The 18115-nt window shown below is 33.4% G+C and overlaps 1 protein-coding gene across 3 annotated transcripts in view; it reads left to right on the forward strand.

The window, feature by feature from the left end:
- The window catches only part of LOC106871330 (uncharacterized), a 79205-nt gene extending 62314 nt beyond the window's left edge, over nt 1-16891 (forward strand). For all 3 annotated transcript variants that reach the window (XM_089358915.1, XM_089358914.1, XM_089358913.1), the window contains exons 30-39: nt 2528-2699; nt 4347-4487; nt 5663-5803; nt 8082-8222; nt 9093-9193; nt 11614-11731; nt 12487-12631; nt 13364-13436; nt 14810-15204; nt 16460-16891. In XM_089358915.1, coding sequence (XP_089215041.1) covers nt 2528-2699; nt 4347-4487; nt 5663-5803; nt 8082-8222; nt 9093-9193; nt 11614-11731; nt 12487-12631; nt 13364-13436; nt 14810-15204; nt 16460-16533 — 1501 coding nt within the window. In that variant the 3' untranslated portion in view covers nt 16534-16891. The remainder of the gene's footprint in view (nt 1-2527; nt 2700-4346; nt 4488-5662; nt 5804-8081; nt 8223-9092; nt 9194-11613; nt 11732-12486; nt 12632-13363; nt 13437-14809; nt 15205-16459) is intronic.
- The last annotated feature ends 1224 nt before the right edge of the window (nt 16892-18115 follow it).

Raw genomic sequence — 18115 nt, forward strand, 5'->3', positions numbered from 1 at the left:
AATGTTAATAATCTTCAGATTGTTGTTCGATCTATTCTCCAATTTTGTGCACGCAACAGCCATATTCTAGAAAACCAAAGTAAACAAGTTTCTTATCATCCCTCAAAAAATCATTCACCATGACTTTCTGTATTCACAACACTCTTGAAGAAGCGTGAAGCTATTCCATGAACTGAGCCTCCGTTTCCGGATTATAAACATACATCTACGTTTCATCCCCTGTCACCGGAACTGCGACTTTATTGGCTTCAAACGCTTCCAGATCACGCCAGGCTTCTACTTCAAATTGAGTCTCAACTGTTGATGTATCAAATCGAGTCTCAACTATTGATGTATCAACTTTGAACGCACTTCTCGACACGCAGAATCTTATACCATCTTCTGTAATGCATCGTGATCACATTTCAGTTGTGCAGTGCATGCACAGGCTGTGACTCGTTTGTCCATGCAAATCAATTCTTCTGTTCACTGGCGATTCGTGTCAGCATACACAGTTCGTCTCCCGCTGCATGCTTTATCTTCAATGTAGGTTTCCTTTTCTTTAAACTTCGTCCATGTATGTGCAGTAGTATTGTCAATAATGTCATCTACGTAACCAATATTCCATGAATGTAAGACAGCTTGCATCCCACCTTCGTCGAATAATCAATGATGGCACGTTGCTTCAGCTTAGAACCCATTATTTGCCTGCAACGAAGAAGAGTAGAAATAAAAGTTATTCCAGAAGAAGAATTACTCCACCAGCAGCGTGTACAAATTGGACGACATATGTCAGTAAAAAAATACTAGGCTGTCTTTGCATTACTTTTGGTGATCACTCGTAATTATTGCTCTTTAGCATGGGTACATCGTGAAACATTTTAGTATGGAGTATACAGTCAAATGACCTGACCTCAATACTTAACATATACATTACATTACTGTTCCCAGGAAACTGAAAAGAACTCGGTGGAATGTACAAATAATTATTACAGAAATAGCACCATGCTGTAGACTGATAAGCTGCTGCTCTCACACTTTTCAACTAGTGTGATAGACCACGAGCACAATCATCACTCTCACCAGCCTTTTACTGTCTCACATATCGCCGTCGATTTACTACAGATACTAATTATAATAAATGATACATAGATTAGGTCCAATATTAACATCTATAAAACAAAAACAAAAGAAGATAATAAATTATAATTAAATTATAATTAAATAATTAAATAAAGACAACACTCTCGAAATAAATGTTCAGTTTTCAGTATTTTAATAAATATTTGAATAGTGATCATATAAATGTCAGACCGAGAAAATGGTACGAAATGTCAGCATTTAGGTTTTTCTGTTCTTTTTGAGAATGTTTATTTCATATAATTTCATACACTCAAGGACTATATTCGTTTTAAAATACACAAATGCATTCCTTGATTATTAATTCCGTTTCGTCGACCATTTATTTAATTAATCTTTGTTCTCCTAATCCTACTTATACACTTGTCCCTCCACATCATCATCATCACCATCATCATTGTCGTGATCATCATCATCGTCGTTTGTTGTAATTACAATCCGTCCAATGAAAACTAGAATAGATTACAAAGGAGAACAATTTTGAGCATAATTTCTGTTGAGCAGGAATACCAAGAGAACTTGCATCATCGTCATATCGAAAATAGCTGCAAAGTAGCCGAAACAACATGAATAATTGCAGTTATAGTATATAAACTATTTTTAATGTAGTTATTACTACTTATTGAACTTCTTCGCTCCCCTTTACGGCATTAGCGTTCAATGGCTTTTTCTCACTTGAATCCTTGTTTTCCTTTCAGATTTTGCTGTTTCACGTCATATGTTTCCCTATGGGAAGGCCTTCCTCGCCTAGCTCTTGTGCGTTTTGAATTGTCATCGATGCTTCTGTAACTTTGCTTTCTTTTTACAAGAGTTGACCCTACGCAAACTCATTGTTTTTGCTTCTGACTTAATGTACTGTTAGTGGAGGCGCAATGGCCCAGTGGTTAGAGCAGCAGACTCGCGGTCATAAGATCACGGTGAGCGTTTATTGAGCGAAAAACACCAAAAAGCTCCACGAGGCTCCGGCAGGGGATGGTGGCGAACCTTGCTGTACTCTTTCACCACAACTTTCTCTCACTCTTACTTCCTGTTTCTGTTGTGCCTGTAATTCAAAGGGTCAGCCTTGTCACACTGTGTCACGTTGAATCTCCCCGAGAACTACGTTAAGGGTACACGTGTCTGTGGAATGCTCAGCCACTTGCACGTTAATTTCACGAGCAGGCTATTCCGTTGATCGGATCAACTGGAACCCTCGACGTCGTAAGTGACGGAGTGCCAACAACAACAACAATGTACTGTTAATGGTAATAGAGGAACTTTAGCCGTTTATTAAACACTATATATACTCTACCATGTGTACCCCTTTGTAATAAACTAAATATTAAATTTACAAGTTTAGCTTGGAAAGTGATTTGAATAAACAGAATTCAATGTCATAAATTGAACGGTTTTGTTCGCTTTCTCACAGAATACTGAATATTATGGGAAACGTATCAGAAAAACTTCAAGTGGAGAAGCAGCAGTTCAAAGTCTTATTTTCCAAATTTGGCATGGGTATTACCAAAGTGAATAAGAATACTTTCCGCGGTCTTTTCTATGGTATTTTACCGGCAACCAATACAACTGAAGCAGAGAATGTGGTAAATATTTTCTCAAGTTTACTTTGTTATTAGACCTTTGTTCTAAATACTAAAGATAAAACCTACGGTAGTATGTGATATATCTTTATTGCTGTATGAATTAGTATGATGTGTGGAGAGAGAGAGAGAGAGAGAGAGAGAGAGAGAGAGAGAGAGAGAGAGAGAGAGAGAGAGAGAGAGAGAGAGAGAGAGAGAGAGAGAGAGAGTTTGAAGTGATGTACAGATATTGTATATTTAGAATAATAAGTTAGTCAGAATATTGGATGATTATATATATATTTTATTTATTTACATCTTATTTACATTTTTAGCGCTTCCTTCCGTTATCGAATTTATCAAAAAGTGGTTTAAAGTTAGATCTCTTGGCCTTTTTATATATATAAAAAAATTGGGTGGGGTTAACCAAGCAAGGGAGAAGAAAGAAGAAAAATGTTTTGAGAAGGAGGGGGAGGGGTAAAGAGGTGTGGCTGTATTGGTATGGTCACACTTGTTAGTTTAGTACTTTGTGGCTTTTTATGTGGGGAAGGAAAAAAGCTTTTTGTATTTGAATTGTTCAAAGATTTAACTGAAAAACCAGATGTTGTTTTTGATTTTCTTCAGCAAAAATTATAATTATACATTCCCAGGTCTTTTGTATTCATTAAAGAATAGTTGTATGGATATGGTCACTCGAACAAAAATCAAGAGTAGTGGTTACAATGACCAAAACTTTCCAAAACTATTTAACCACAGAGATGAATTTTTAATTATATCAATTATTTTTTTTTTAATTCATAATGTGTACTTATGTATGTGTGGTGTGTGTAAGTGTGCAGAAATATGAACATGAACATGTACATACATAGATCTCTTTGAGTGTGTGCTTATATATATATGTGTGTGTGTGTGTGTGTGTGTGTGTGTGTGTGTGTGTGTGTGTGTGTGTGTTTGCGTGTGTGTATGTATGAATGTGCATACACACGTCTAAAACTAACGTAGGTCTTATATCAGCATGTGTATATATTAAAAAAAATTCAGAATGAGATACAAATCCCAGACAGTGAAAGATTTTAGAACATTTTGCTTAACCATCCTCTCACACCGTCTCCGATGAAGGGATATATAAAATATCCCGGAAACAGCTGTAAGACTTATTTATAAATGTTCTAAAATCTTTCACAGCTTTGGATTTTTATCTCATTCTGAAAATTTATATATATATATATATATATATATATATATATATATATATATATATATATATATATATATATATACACAGCGCAAAACATGGTAGATAGCAATAAAAAGGCAAAATTGCAACAAACTGTGACCGTTACATACAGAAAATTAATGCCGCTATTTTTCTAATCATGATTTTCATCAGGGTAACTATAGCAACAAATTGATGAATGTTTTTAAAATTGATTGTCATGTTTCTAAAGGCAAATAGCTCACTCAGAAAACCAGAGAACTAACAGCAGGAAACAAGAAACATCAATAATTACTAGAGCAACGTAGAAATTCCTGCGCATGCTTTGGTACGGAGAATATCAGTTATTGTAGTGGGGATGACTTTAATCTCTGTAGTAGTAGAAGTAGTAGTTGTTGATGTTGTGTATGTTTTTTAGTCAACAGTTTCAAATTTCCGTTCTTTTCCTCCGCCAGATAAGCGACTCTCCATACCCAAATGATAAAAAAAGCCGAAATATGATGGACTACATTTCAATACCGAAGACTTTATCAAAACACTTGAAAAACAGCAATCGGATTTCGTTTTATTCCATGCCTAACGATAAGCTATTTAGGGTACGTTACGTAACTAATAATTTTCTTATTCCAATTCACTGGTTAAAATTTATTTGATTTCATCAATCGTTTTCTGATAACCGCAGAAACAATACTCAAAGAAACGCGATACTCACTGTTTATGCATTCACATATATATATGCATATGTGGATGTATAAAGCATAAATTCAGGTGCGAAAGGTGAATATAGATTTATTTTTTTCATTTGACTTCCGTATGGTTACAGCTGTTTCGTAAACTTCATCTGATACAAGGCCGGCAATTTTAGGGGAAGAGATGAGTCAATTACATTGACCCCAGTGTTCAACTTGTCCTTATTTTATCGACCCCCGAAAGGATGAAAGGCGAAGTCAACCTCGGCGGAATTTGAACTCAGGATGTGGAGTAACGAAATATCGCTAACCGCTTTACCTGACATGCTAACGATTCAACCAACTTGCCGCCTTAATCATGTAGTCTTATTAATTTTGGTATGTTAGGCAGAATCGTTAATATGCGTTCTCTACGTTCTAAGTTCAGATGTCAATATTATATTTTCCATATTCTATAACCCACATTAATTTTATAAGAATATAAATAAAACATAAAAAACAGAGTTGGAACTCTTTTAAATAATATATTCTTCTATACACGATCATACAAAATCCTTTTTTTTATATTTTTTTATTTTTATCTTTATTCACACACACACACACACACATACACACACACACATATATATATATATATATATGATTGACCGTTGACTGAACACTATTCAATTTTTTTTCTCCGTGTTTTTTCTCCTTGTCTCCGTATTCTTTCTGTTGAAGAGCGTAGCTCGAAACGTCAAAGACTTTCCGTATTCCTGAGCGTCATACTAATACATCCTTTTGTTATTTACACCACCTGTCCTCGTCTGTTGTTGTTTTTTCGTACATTCTCCCATATATATATATATATATATATATATATATATATATATATATATATATATATATATCTATATATATATATATATATATATAAGTTTTGAGATTTTCTAGCGAACATGATAAGAAAGTTCAAAACTAAGGTTTGAATTTTTATGCAAACTTGAACACTATATTAAAACATTCTGTTAAATGATAGTAATATGAGAGTATAACACTCATGTATGATCTTCTCAGCATTTTACTTTGTCTCCTCTTTACAGGTTATACAAAGATCTGGTGACGGAAAAAATAGTAAACCTGAAAGCTTTATAAACAGTCGAATTATAACTGCAAATATTCCAAAACAGCCCATATCTGACCTTGAAAATCCAATATCTATGTCCTTCAATTTATTATATAAGGTAATATCTAATTATCTAATTATTCCTGCTGTTGTTGTTGTCATTGTTATTGATAATATTTCATCCAACGGTGATTTTTGGATCTTTCTGAAAGAAATATGATCCAATATGGTGGTAGCGGCGGTGGTGGCAGTGGTGGTAGACTTGAAAGTTTTTTTAGGATAGAATTGTATGTTTCTAATGTTGTGGTTGTTGCATAACTCTCCACTAACCCTGATCGAGCGCACCTATAATGACATGCATTTCAACAATGACCATCTCAACTTTTATTGTTATAATGTATTCAGATTTCCATTAAGCATGTCCTCCCGCTTTTGACCTTTTATATATAATTGTTTTATTGTATATCATTTATTTTTTTTTATTTGAATCTGTATATGAGGAAGAATAAGTCCAAATATTATTTTGGATCAGTTATTATTTATTGTGAAGATATTGATAGAAACTAAAGTTACTGATAGTTAACGATAGAAAACTGGGATAACATCATGAACGAAGTATTTCGCGTTAGAAATAAGTGACAGATAACTCAGAGTACAGCGGGCGTATACTTTCATTCAAATATATATTTACTAGACATCTCTGCACGAAAATATACGGGATAATATGTTGAACGAAAACATATGGGATAATATGTTAAGGGGCTTAAATTTTATGGTGTACTTTGAGAGAGATCTGGCAGAAATTTCTGTCGGGTAAAGTGTTCTATTGTCTGTATATGTGCTAAGGTGTTTTGCCACATGTAGTGACAGAGAGTAGTTTGTTTAGTTGCGGCACCAAACTTGTCCTTAATTGTCCAATTGATATTTCATTGTTTCTTTGTTTCATTATATACGCGACCTTTGGTTGTGATTTCTCTGAAATCCTGTGAGGTTTAATAAAAAATATGCTATTTCATTTTTTTCATTTTATAGTGTTTTGTTATAGAATCATTGGCGCCCCAGAATAATTAGCAAAATAGCTGATGGGAATGATATATTGTTTGTATAAAAGTGGTATTGTTTATTTCTTATAAATAATTGAGGGCCTAGCATGCTTTTAGTTTATTTGTATGTCGTTTTGCTTTATTGTGTCTTTCGTATGTGATGTGAATGAGTTAATCCTTGTTTTACTTGTTTTCAGTATGCGTGATATGTATATATTGTAGAGTCTGGTCGATGATTATATATGATATTTTATGCCGACTCATGTTAGAAGAGTGGTGATGTATTTAATAAGTTTTCCTTTCAATTTATTTGTTAACATCTAGGCTCACAATTCGTTGTTTTGAGTCTGAAATATTTGGTAAATAACGGGAGAATGGGGGTAGTAATGATATCGTATTTATTATAGGATTTCATATAGCCAACGTAAGAGTTCGAGCAGGTTATGTAGATTTAAGCTGAACTGCATTGTATATATACAGAACTTGAATATATACAGAACCAGAATATATACAGGTTCTGTATATATTATTATTGAACATTGTATAAACTTAGTGATCTGAGCGTATTTTGTGCCGCATTTAAATGTTTGTATTAAATTATTAGTTTTTTTTTTTTTATAAATAGATGTAGAAGAACGAATTCAAACCATTTACTGACCTCAGTGGCACAAAGAATGGTATATGAAATCCATTTTCTTTTTGTTTATTCCGTTTAATCTTCGGAATTATACGAGTATTTGTGGGGCTTTGTCCTGCCACTATGTTGGGAATTACGAGATCTAATCGTATCGTTATGATGTAAATCTCGTGTGTGGTGATGGAAATTTTTTTTTTAAACCATTAAATTTTAGGCCACTTTGGTTGTATTTTCTTATCTCCATTGTACTGTTTCTGTAGAATGTATTGTCATTTTACTTTTTTTTTTTTTTAGCGTGTGGATTTTTCAAGAGTTTATTATGATGATCTTTGTCGCTGTTGCTTTTGCTGTTGTTTTGTTTTGTTTTTAGTTATTGTTTGTCTCTAGAGCATCCTTGCTCAAGCAGCTTAAGATGGAATACACATAGCAGTCGTGAACACTACGTCATTATATTTTAATTTCATTTAAGGTATCTATGGGTGAATTAACTGATGTATCTTTTAAGAGTCTATCCTGTAATCTATGAGAATATACAGAGATTTATAAACGTGATGGAAACATCACCTCGACTATGTCACAACTACTGGCGTGATTTGCAAAATGAGTAACAAGAGAAAACTAATGACTGTGGAAACCTTAGCAAAGACAATTCATAGTGACTACACTTTGTTACAAAGTAATTCTATTACATTATCAGGCATTTAATTTCTTTTCAGAATGGTAGCAACTCACGGTGTGTTTTCTGGGATGACACCCCGGGACATAATCCTCATTGGTCAACAAGTGGTTGTAAAACTGAACGTAAAGAAAAAGTTTATTGTTCCTGTAACCACCTTACAAGTTTTGCAATATTAACGGTTTGTACAATTATGACTCGTTAATTACCTATAATTGTAAATGTCATATGTACGTATTAATGCAGTTTTCAAAGTGTGTCGGTAAATAAAAGAAAATACTTGTACCTTCTTATTTTAAAACTTATTGCTGTTGCTGTAATTGTTTCTGCTTGTTATTCTTGATAACAAATAATATTTAATTTTGCATTTAATCTCGCATTTGTTTCTATTATCTAAATATTCATAGGTGACACATGCTATCGCATTTGTTGTCAAAATATAACAGCCCAAATGGCAAAGTTCAACAAGTACTGAGAACCCTATCAAAACGCCAGTTGTTGGTATCTTGTCAGTGGCAATCTACAGTGTCCTTGAACATACACATATTCTACAATACACAAAGTCTCCCTACATATACAATGATACCACACTATATAACAAGTATAAGATACCATCATGAAGGTCTTATGATGCAATAACTGTTTTTAGTTACTTGGTGTTAAGTGAATGAGAAGTATGTGCTTCTGGGAGAGGACGACATATCTTAGTTAATATGTACTTTAATTGTAGCAGGTAGAATTAAGTGTACTGATAAAATATACAAAGAAATACTTTTAGCTAATTTGAACTCAAGACTTATAGATTAGTGATACATTTGTACATCTATTAAATCAACTCATATACATACCAGCATTATGAAAAAAGCTGAACTTTATATAAGAACTAACTTTTGTTTGACATGTAATACAAGATGGTGAACGAATATATTGTTTCTAATGTAGGATACAGAAATCTACATCTTTTATACCAAACATAATTTGTATAAGTATTGACAAATACTAAACATATAAGAAAGAGGAGGAGCTAATATCTTGTTTGCTTCTATTGCAGGATGTCGACCAGAATGTCAAGTCATATTTTATATGCTATATTGGCTGTGGAATATCATTGTTCTTCCTCATCCTAACAATAATAGTTCATGCTCATTTCAAGTAAGCATTTTAATTTCTATTTTCATAAACTGTTCAAATACGGGAAGACAGTGGCCATCACTTCTCGAAGTCCTCCTAGATTGATAAGATCAATATGGCTGCTTTAGGTTGATATGCGGAGTGAAAAAGAAGAAAACAAACACATCAGCGAGGAGACAATTCTTGATGTTGCAACATATGTTTCAGTGTAGTATTTTGTGGGTGAGGTATGAGACAATGAGCGAGATTTATTGTGTGTGATTAAGCAGAGCTCCTATATAAGTAGGCAGGTATGTATGCTCGTGTTTGTATGTTCGTGTGTGTATGTCTATGGATATACGGAGAACATTATGTGATATTTAATATCTGAGACTACCTAGGGTGCTTTAGTTCTGTTTTGTTTATGTTGAGAGAGAATGAAGTACAAAACTATTACAGTTATTAAGAAGTTATTATGTATTGAACGAAATTAAGTTGTAATGTTCTTATTGGATGATATTTTCATAGTCTCCGCTCTTGAGATCAGTGTAAGATGGTTTGAAATGTCTAGGCTGTGTGTTTATGACACCCATGTGTAGATTCTTAAGAAGAGTTAAAGGGTGGTATCATCTCTTTAAAGTGTATACTTTATTCTGCCTTGCCTCGCTTTACCTCGTTGTCAAGAATATGATTCAGGTCAACTGAAGAATTTTCAGCTTCACACAGAATCCACAAAACGTATTGATTTAGCTTTCCATTTCTTAGTTACAATCTCATTCAGCAACAGTGACGGCTGCTATGGCGGCGGTAGTGGCGACAGCAGTGGCCGTTGGAGGCGGCGGTAATGGCGGCGGTTGGAGGCGGCGGTGATGGCGGCGGTTGGAGGCGGCGGTGATGGCGGCGGTTGCGGTATCTATTTCTCGTGTCCGACAGTTTCAATTTCCTTTTGACTTATTGTTTTTTTTTTCTTTTTCTAAATGGATAATATTGATGACTCAATCAACATGTTCCATGACGACAGGTGATTACCATAACAAACAAAAGTAGCCTAAAGGCACAACGCAGCATACATAATTACTTCGCAAACTACACACACACACACACACACACACACACACACACACACACACACACACACACCGTGAAATATAAACGAAACACAAACTCTCACGCACACACCATGTTGCAGTGTTTAGTCCAACTAATCGATCTTAGTACTTATTTTTGATGTTTGGTACTTATTCCAGAGCTGCAAACTTACAGGGAGGTAAACAAACCAGTACCGGTTGTCAAGTGATGAGAAGGACAACCAGAAACGCAAAGACACACACACACATGTATGCACATGCATACACACACACATAGATATATATACATACATACTTACATATACGAAGTGCTTCCACACAGTTTCCATCTACAAAAACACACTACCATATTTGTGCCTGTATCTTTATACATGTGTGAGTGCGTGCGGGTGAACACGTGTAGATGTATATGTATGCATGGATGTTTGCATGCATGTATGTATGTATGTATGTATGTATGTATGTATGAATGCATGTACGTATGTATGTCAATATTCACTTTTATTTCAAGATTCTTTTGTCAATACAGAAAGAATTGGTTTCTAACTTAGATCCAAGACTCCTTCACTGGGATTTCACCATCAACAACAGGGTATTTTTGTATGTATGTACGTATGTATGTATGTATAGTGTAGATTTGTATGTTTTATTTTATGTATGTCTTCTCACGCATATACTTGCATATCTAGACATACTCATATATACTTAATTGATAAACTTCCGGAAAGTTTTATAAATGTTTACAGTTCCAGTGATAGATTGGATCTGTAGTCTTCGAATTTGCTTTCTCTTTTCTGGTTTTGACAAACCTAATTTCTCAAGATTGGTATTTATACACTGTGCTACATATCCAGTGCCCCGATAATTACAGATATAAACCTGAACCTGTAATCTGGATAGAGTAACTGCAGGTTTTTCAGTAGTTCAATGTAGGTATTCTCTTTGTCCCTGTATGGATGTCATTATTCAGTTTATTTCAAGATTTCTTGTCAATAGAGAAAGAACCGATTTCTAACCTAGATCCAAGGCTTCTTCACTGGAAGTTCAACGTCAACAACAGGGTATTTTTGTTTGTCTGAATGTATGTATGTATGTATGTATGTATGTATGTATGTATGTGCAGATTTGTATGTTTTATGTATGTATTATCATGCATATAGTTGCATGTCTAAACATGCTCATACATATAAGTATGTATTTATGTATGCACGTACGTATGTATCTACGTGTGTAAGTATGTATGCATTCCATATGCCTACTGTTATATAGCTCGCTGCAATTATTAATGTATTAATTTAATGTATTGATTGATTTCTTAGAATTCCATGCTTCTCTAAATGCAAATGCTATTGCTCATTTTTTTCTTTACTTCAGAAATCTATGGAAAATAACTCCTTCAAAGATTCTTGTAAACTTATGCGGTTCTTTAGCTATAACTCATCTTATAGTTCTTGTTGGGATGCGGCCAGGAAAAACCAATGCTATTTGTAAGGTAGGTGAAATTATGTAGAGGACACGTTAAACCTGTACATATTTGTCGTTATTAACAACAATATTACTAACTGAAACTGACATTAATTGAATTATCGCCGTCAGAAATAGGAATGTCCATTGAATAGTGGCAAAAACTTTAGTTATCAGATTTAGCACTGTTCCACTCAGATTTAGCACTGTTCCACTCGGATTTAACACTTTACCTCTGTTCCACTAAATATTCATCAATTTTATAACCATCGATTCTCCTTCCTATTTTTAGCTATTTACCGTTAGGAGTGTACAGTTGTTGAGAAATAAGTTTCTTGATAACTTGTATCTCAATACGTGAATTTGGCAGGATTAAAACGGATAATATACGGGCTGCATTTTAATAATGAATTCATTCGGTTGCCTGCGGCACGTGCATCTTTAAGTTAAGGGCCCCAACTATAAGGTTGACAGAATCGTTAGAGCATCGAAGAAAATTACTTGCGGTATTTAAATGCGTTATTCTATGTTCTAAGCTGAAATTCCACCAAAGTCACCGTTTCCTTTCTACACTCCTACACCACCGCCACCCTACCCTGAATCAATGAAATGCATTCACAAGCAAGCACTAGGTTCGATTACTCCTACTACATCCTTTTCACAAATCTCAGGGTTTGTGGGGTTTCTAAGGGAAAAAATTACTATTGTTATTGTGAGAAATGTTTGTTACTGTTGCTGCTGTTGTTACTGCTGTTGTTACTGTTGTTGATTTTGCTGTTGTAGGGAGTGGCTATTCTGTTGCACTATTTCCTTATTGCGTCCGCCATGTGGATAACTGTAGAAGCTCTACATATTTGCCAAGCTTTGATTGCTACATTTAGAGCATGCCAAAGATCTTTTATGATGAAGAGTTCAATTTTCGCTTGGGGTATGTATAACCGTCGTCCATTTATCTTTCTGTGGCTCACGTTTACTCAAACACACACACACACACACACACACACACACACACACATACATACACTCAGACATACATACCTTCTTCCTTTGTAATTAATTTGTATTTGTGCATTAATTGATTGAGAAATTTCAGCCGAACAAAGACTGACTAGACATGACTAATCTCTCTTTTGAGACGTAATCTACATTATCCAATTTCTCCTTCCATTTTTAAAGAGAATGATGCTTGATATATTTAATTGTTGTTTCCAGCTGATCGAATAACTATACGGAGGTCCCCTCATATTAATATTTGCACCGTTGTCATGAATGGGAAAAAAAATAAACGTATATTATATTTGGAGAGTTTCACGTGAAGAATTTTTGTCTTAAGCTGGAAAACAATGAAGTCAGTTGGCCAAATATTTTATTTGTTAAAAATGGGAATAAGAATTTAGTCTTCACATGTCAATCAAGTATAGAAATAGATGATCAATTTAACTCTAGAGAGAAAATTTCTTTCGTAAACATACATTATTTAATCAAATAAAATATTAATTTTTGTTCAATTAGATATGACTAAATTTTTTGTTTTGTTTTTTTCTGAACAAGAGTATAGTAAACTGAAACGATTCAAATTGATCAGTTTTCATGATTTTAAATATAGATTGATATCTACTTATAATCATTAATACATACGTACATATATTATAATTATCAGGTGTGCCAGGCATCATTCTCATGCTTACTCTGATAATCACCAAAACAAACAGCTACATCAGAATTACAACAGTGTAAGTGTTTCTGCCTTTTATTTGTCTTATTTTCTCTGTACTTTAGAACTGATATTTTACAAGATCTCGTATAATATTTTAGAGTTCTGTATAATGAGCGTTAAAGTCAAATTGATCTAAGACCTTCGGTCATGAATAATCAGAAGACTGCACCTAGAAAGTTCCTTTCCGAAGCAGAAGTCCAGACAAGTTCGTTTATATATATATATATATATATATATATCATTAATTAAATATATTCTGTTAGGATATTATACACTAAATCTATAACGATCGTAAGATGCATTGATTTTTAAACTGTCATGTTTCATATATTTACATATATTTTTAATACAATACTATTTTAGACATATATATCTTCGTAAGAATACAGCATATATATATATATATATATATATATATATATATATACATAATTAAGGGATCAGCAACAGTTGCTTCACCACATACCGAAATTTAGAAATAGCAGTTAATATATATGATGGAATCTCAAGTCGAGGACGACGTAGGAATGTTTAACTTTTTGCAGAACGACCTGCAGAGAAAATTTGTTTAGTTTGGTGTTGAAGTGATTGCAGAGCAGCATGAGATGAAGTGTTTTGCTCAAGAGCACAATGCACCACCCGGCCTAGGAATTGAAACCGCGATCTCACAACCATGAGTGCAACACCCTAACTACTAAGCCATACATACATACATACATACATACATACATACATACATACATACATACATACATACATGAACTGCCTCAACAAAAACCTGGAAAAATTAGGGTTCTCAAAACCTGAAAGAAAAAGGCTGATTAGAAGACTACAGATTCAAGCCATCACTGGAACTGTAAAGATATGTAAAACTTTCCAAAAATTTAGCACATAAATACATATGCATGCATCTAGACATAAAAACGCATCCATAAAACAAACATACAAATCTGCGCATACACTAACACCAAATACTGCACACACACATATGCACAAATACTTAGATGATGTTGATAAAAGTTCCAATGAAGGAGCCTTGAATCTATGTTAGAGTCCGGCTCTTTCTCTATGGACAAGAAATACAGAAATGAAACTGATTGATAACATATATATTTACATACATAGTGCACCTGAGCACTATATACAACAATTTCTTTCATATTATACATATATTATACGTAAAACAAGAATTTTGTATATTTCAACATTTGACTCCATTTTTACTTTTTTATTAATTAATTTCTATAAGATTCCTCTCACTATCATTCTATTAGATAAAAGTTGAAAATAAATTAAGGATTAAAATAATTAAAAACATGTTAATCTCAGATAATTACTGTAAGCATCTGCCATAATTTCATGTTTGAAATATTTTTTCTATTTTTCTAGCTGCTGGTTATCCCAGACACCTTTCTACGTTTCTTTCCTGTTTCCCATGGGGCTTATCCTTGTCTTTAGTCTCATCGTATTACTTCTCATTATCGGACGCCTCTTCTCAATGAAAAAGGAGAAGAAATGTGAACAAAAAACAAGAAAATTTCGTCTTTTTGGCATCGTTAGTGTGTTGTTCCTGTTTGGTGCTTCGTGGGCCTTAGCATTCTATACCTTTTTTGGTGGAGGAGCCACCGTGCTTATATATATCTGCGCAATCTTCCATGCACTTCAAGGACTGTTTATCTTCATATTCTATTGTGCATGTGATAAACATGCTCGAAATGTAATCTGCTCGAATTCATGTCATAAAAAGAAATACGTATTGAATAAAGATTCCCAGAACAACTCAGGTAAGTGCAATTTCTACTTTCTTACCTGTACCACAACCCCAGTTGCTACAACAACCACCAACACCGTCTTTGTCATTGTCTTAATAGTCATCAGAAATATTACTCTTGTACCATCGGCACGAGTCATTATGGTCGTCTTTATAAACATCATTGCATCCCTACATCAGCTACCATAAGGATCATCTTAACTGTTCATGGCAAGAACAAATTGCATATTATAGTGTATGCACTTCAATTTTAAAGAAGCGTAACCCCTCTGATCTAATCAAATATGGATTTATCGCACTCACTTTCCAGTATGTCAGCCGTTTCTCAAGTCAGATTTACTGTAAGAACCTTTAAGGTGGCCCGCTTTAAGGTGGCCCCTATGGTTAGTTATTTGGGGATAAAGTATGTTTTGGTTCTCTTAAGGATTAAAACATATTTTATCTCGAAATAACTAACCATAGGCAAATTTTAAGCAAGTCTCTCAACGGAACTTTGTTCTCACATCTGGGTTGCTGCTACTGCTCTGACTGACAGCCACCCAAGACCGCATTCAAAAGCAGGCCACTCAGCTGTTGTGCATGATGTCGTTTACCTTCACGCTTCATCAGGTTCACAAAGCTGTTGTCGCCTTCATTTCTGCCTTTTTTACCACTACTGCGATAGAGAAATCAGAACTCCGGTATAATACCAACAAATTGAGCTGACAGATAACTCCCGAAATATTCATCAATAACCACACAGAGCTTCTTCCCACCAAAGAACCTGTCTTTGCGTACGATGATCATATTAGAGATTTGAACTGCAAACTGTCTAGTAGACTAATAAATCCTACATTGACAGAATACGCATGGCCATTGAATACACTCTTTATAAAAAAAATAATACCACGAAGTAAAAAAAAAACGAAGAAATAAACTTCACTTCTCACCCTTTTGAAATTTTACAAACGAGGCAGTTAAATGGTTTAAGGTAATCCCTGATAAAAGCATTTGTGACTGTTACATAGACCAAGGTACCAACTTAGAGGAGGGAAATGATAGGTCGACAAACAGCGTTAGTCAAATGGAGTTTGGAGAGGAATTAGACGATGAAGGTATGTAGTGTGTAGTCGATGATGTTGATGGCTGTAGGACGGAGGAGGAAGAAGAGTTGACGTATGGTGGTGAACATGAGTTACTGGCTGATATCAGACGGTAAAGGATAACTTGTATTAAATAAAATATTAACAAAATTCTAGATTATATCTATTTTCTCGTTTTACTTCCAGGTGAAAATCCTGATAATGAAACAGGTGTGAAATATAGGAATTCAGAAGATAAAATAGCTGAAGTAAAGTTATAAAAGAATATTTTTTAAAATACCTTTGAGAATTATTTTTCATCGCTTGTTTAGTAACATGATTAAACATTTTTCCCTTATATAATGTGAAACTTATTTCTAAATATATACAAGATTATACAAGTGAGAGCCTGAATAATCGGCAATGTGCTTTAGCAAGATTCAATAAGTTATTTGTTGACTGAAACATAAAAATATCTTGCTTTGAAACATTATGTACTAGTTGCCAATGTGATTATTAACCCATTCAATGAAATCTTTAAAATTAATAAAGGTATACTATTCGTGTCCTGCTTGTTGTTTCTGCATATTCCGAACAATAAATTATAATAAAACCAATTTAAATGTTGACATCCTTGAATTACTATTGTTGTTGAGTTTTCATTGAATTTTTCAGAAGGATTTATAAAAAGTATTGTGAAACTTTAAGCAACCAAACCATATCAGAGTCAAGTAATTGCTAAATTCCATTATCTTGTTCTAACAGTGAAGTTAAATAAGTCTCCACTGGTGGTAAATATACTAGATTCATAGAAGCCATTTATATATATATTTATATATATATATATATATATATATATATATATATATATATATATATATATATTCTTGTTGAAATAGTGGCAGCATGAAGTTCTTTCATCCACTTGCTCTGTTAAAATATTTAAGGAAAATCATATTAATATATCTCGTCTGTTGAAAATCCATATTTCTTGCAGCTGAAGATAGCGGTGTATTTAAAGTGATGTAATGATTACATTGTTCAGTTAAATGGAGCCGCTTGAAACGGTTATACTGCATTACTACTTGACATTCTGATACTTAATTTGATTATATATATATATATATATATATATATATATATATATATATATATATATATATATATACTGGAAGGTTTGGAGGGGATGGACAGGAATTATATATTGGAAAAAATAATAAGGTACTCAGATATCTGCATGGTTGTACATTTACAGATTTTTATTAATATGTCACATGTTTTTAAATATTAGCGCTTGCACCTATTCTTGTAGGTTCTTCAAAATAGGATTTGAGAGAAATATATTTTGAAATTTTAAATTTTGAAATATATTTTGAAGAACCTACAAGAATAAGTGCAAGCCCTAATATTTATAAAACATGTAACATATTCATAAAAATCTGTATATATGTATGTATATATGTATGTGTACATATATGCATTAATATATATGTATGCATATATATATGTGTATGTATATATATGTATGTATATATATATATGTGTGTGTGTATGTATATACAGATGTGTATGCATATATGTATGTATATATATATATATATGTGTGTGTGTGTGTGTGTGTGTGTGTGTGTGTGTGTGTGTATGTCTATATATATATGTACATATAATATGTGTATATATATATATGTGTGTGTGTGTGTGTGTGTGTGTGTTTGTGTTTGTAGTTACATTTATGAATATACATACAAAAACAAATATATATTTGGATATAATAAAATGGAGAAAATGCTAAAAAAAATTAAAGGTAACAAGTTGAATATATGCATAAAAATGCTTCCATAGCATAGGTTAAACATTATCGTG

Source organism: Octopus bimaculoides, chromosome 10 (assembly GCF_046866305.1).
Source record: "Octopus bimaculoides isolate indiv1 chromosome 10, ASM4686630v1, whole genome shotgun sequence".
NCBI classification, from domain to species: Eukaryota; Metazoa; Mollusca; class Cephalopoda; order Octopoda; family Octopodidae; genus Octopus; species Octopus bimaculoides.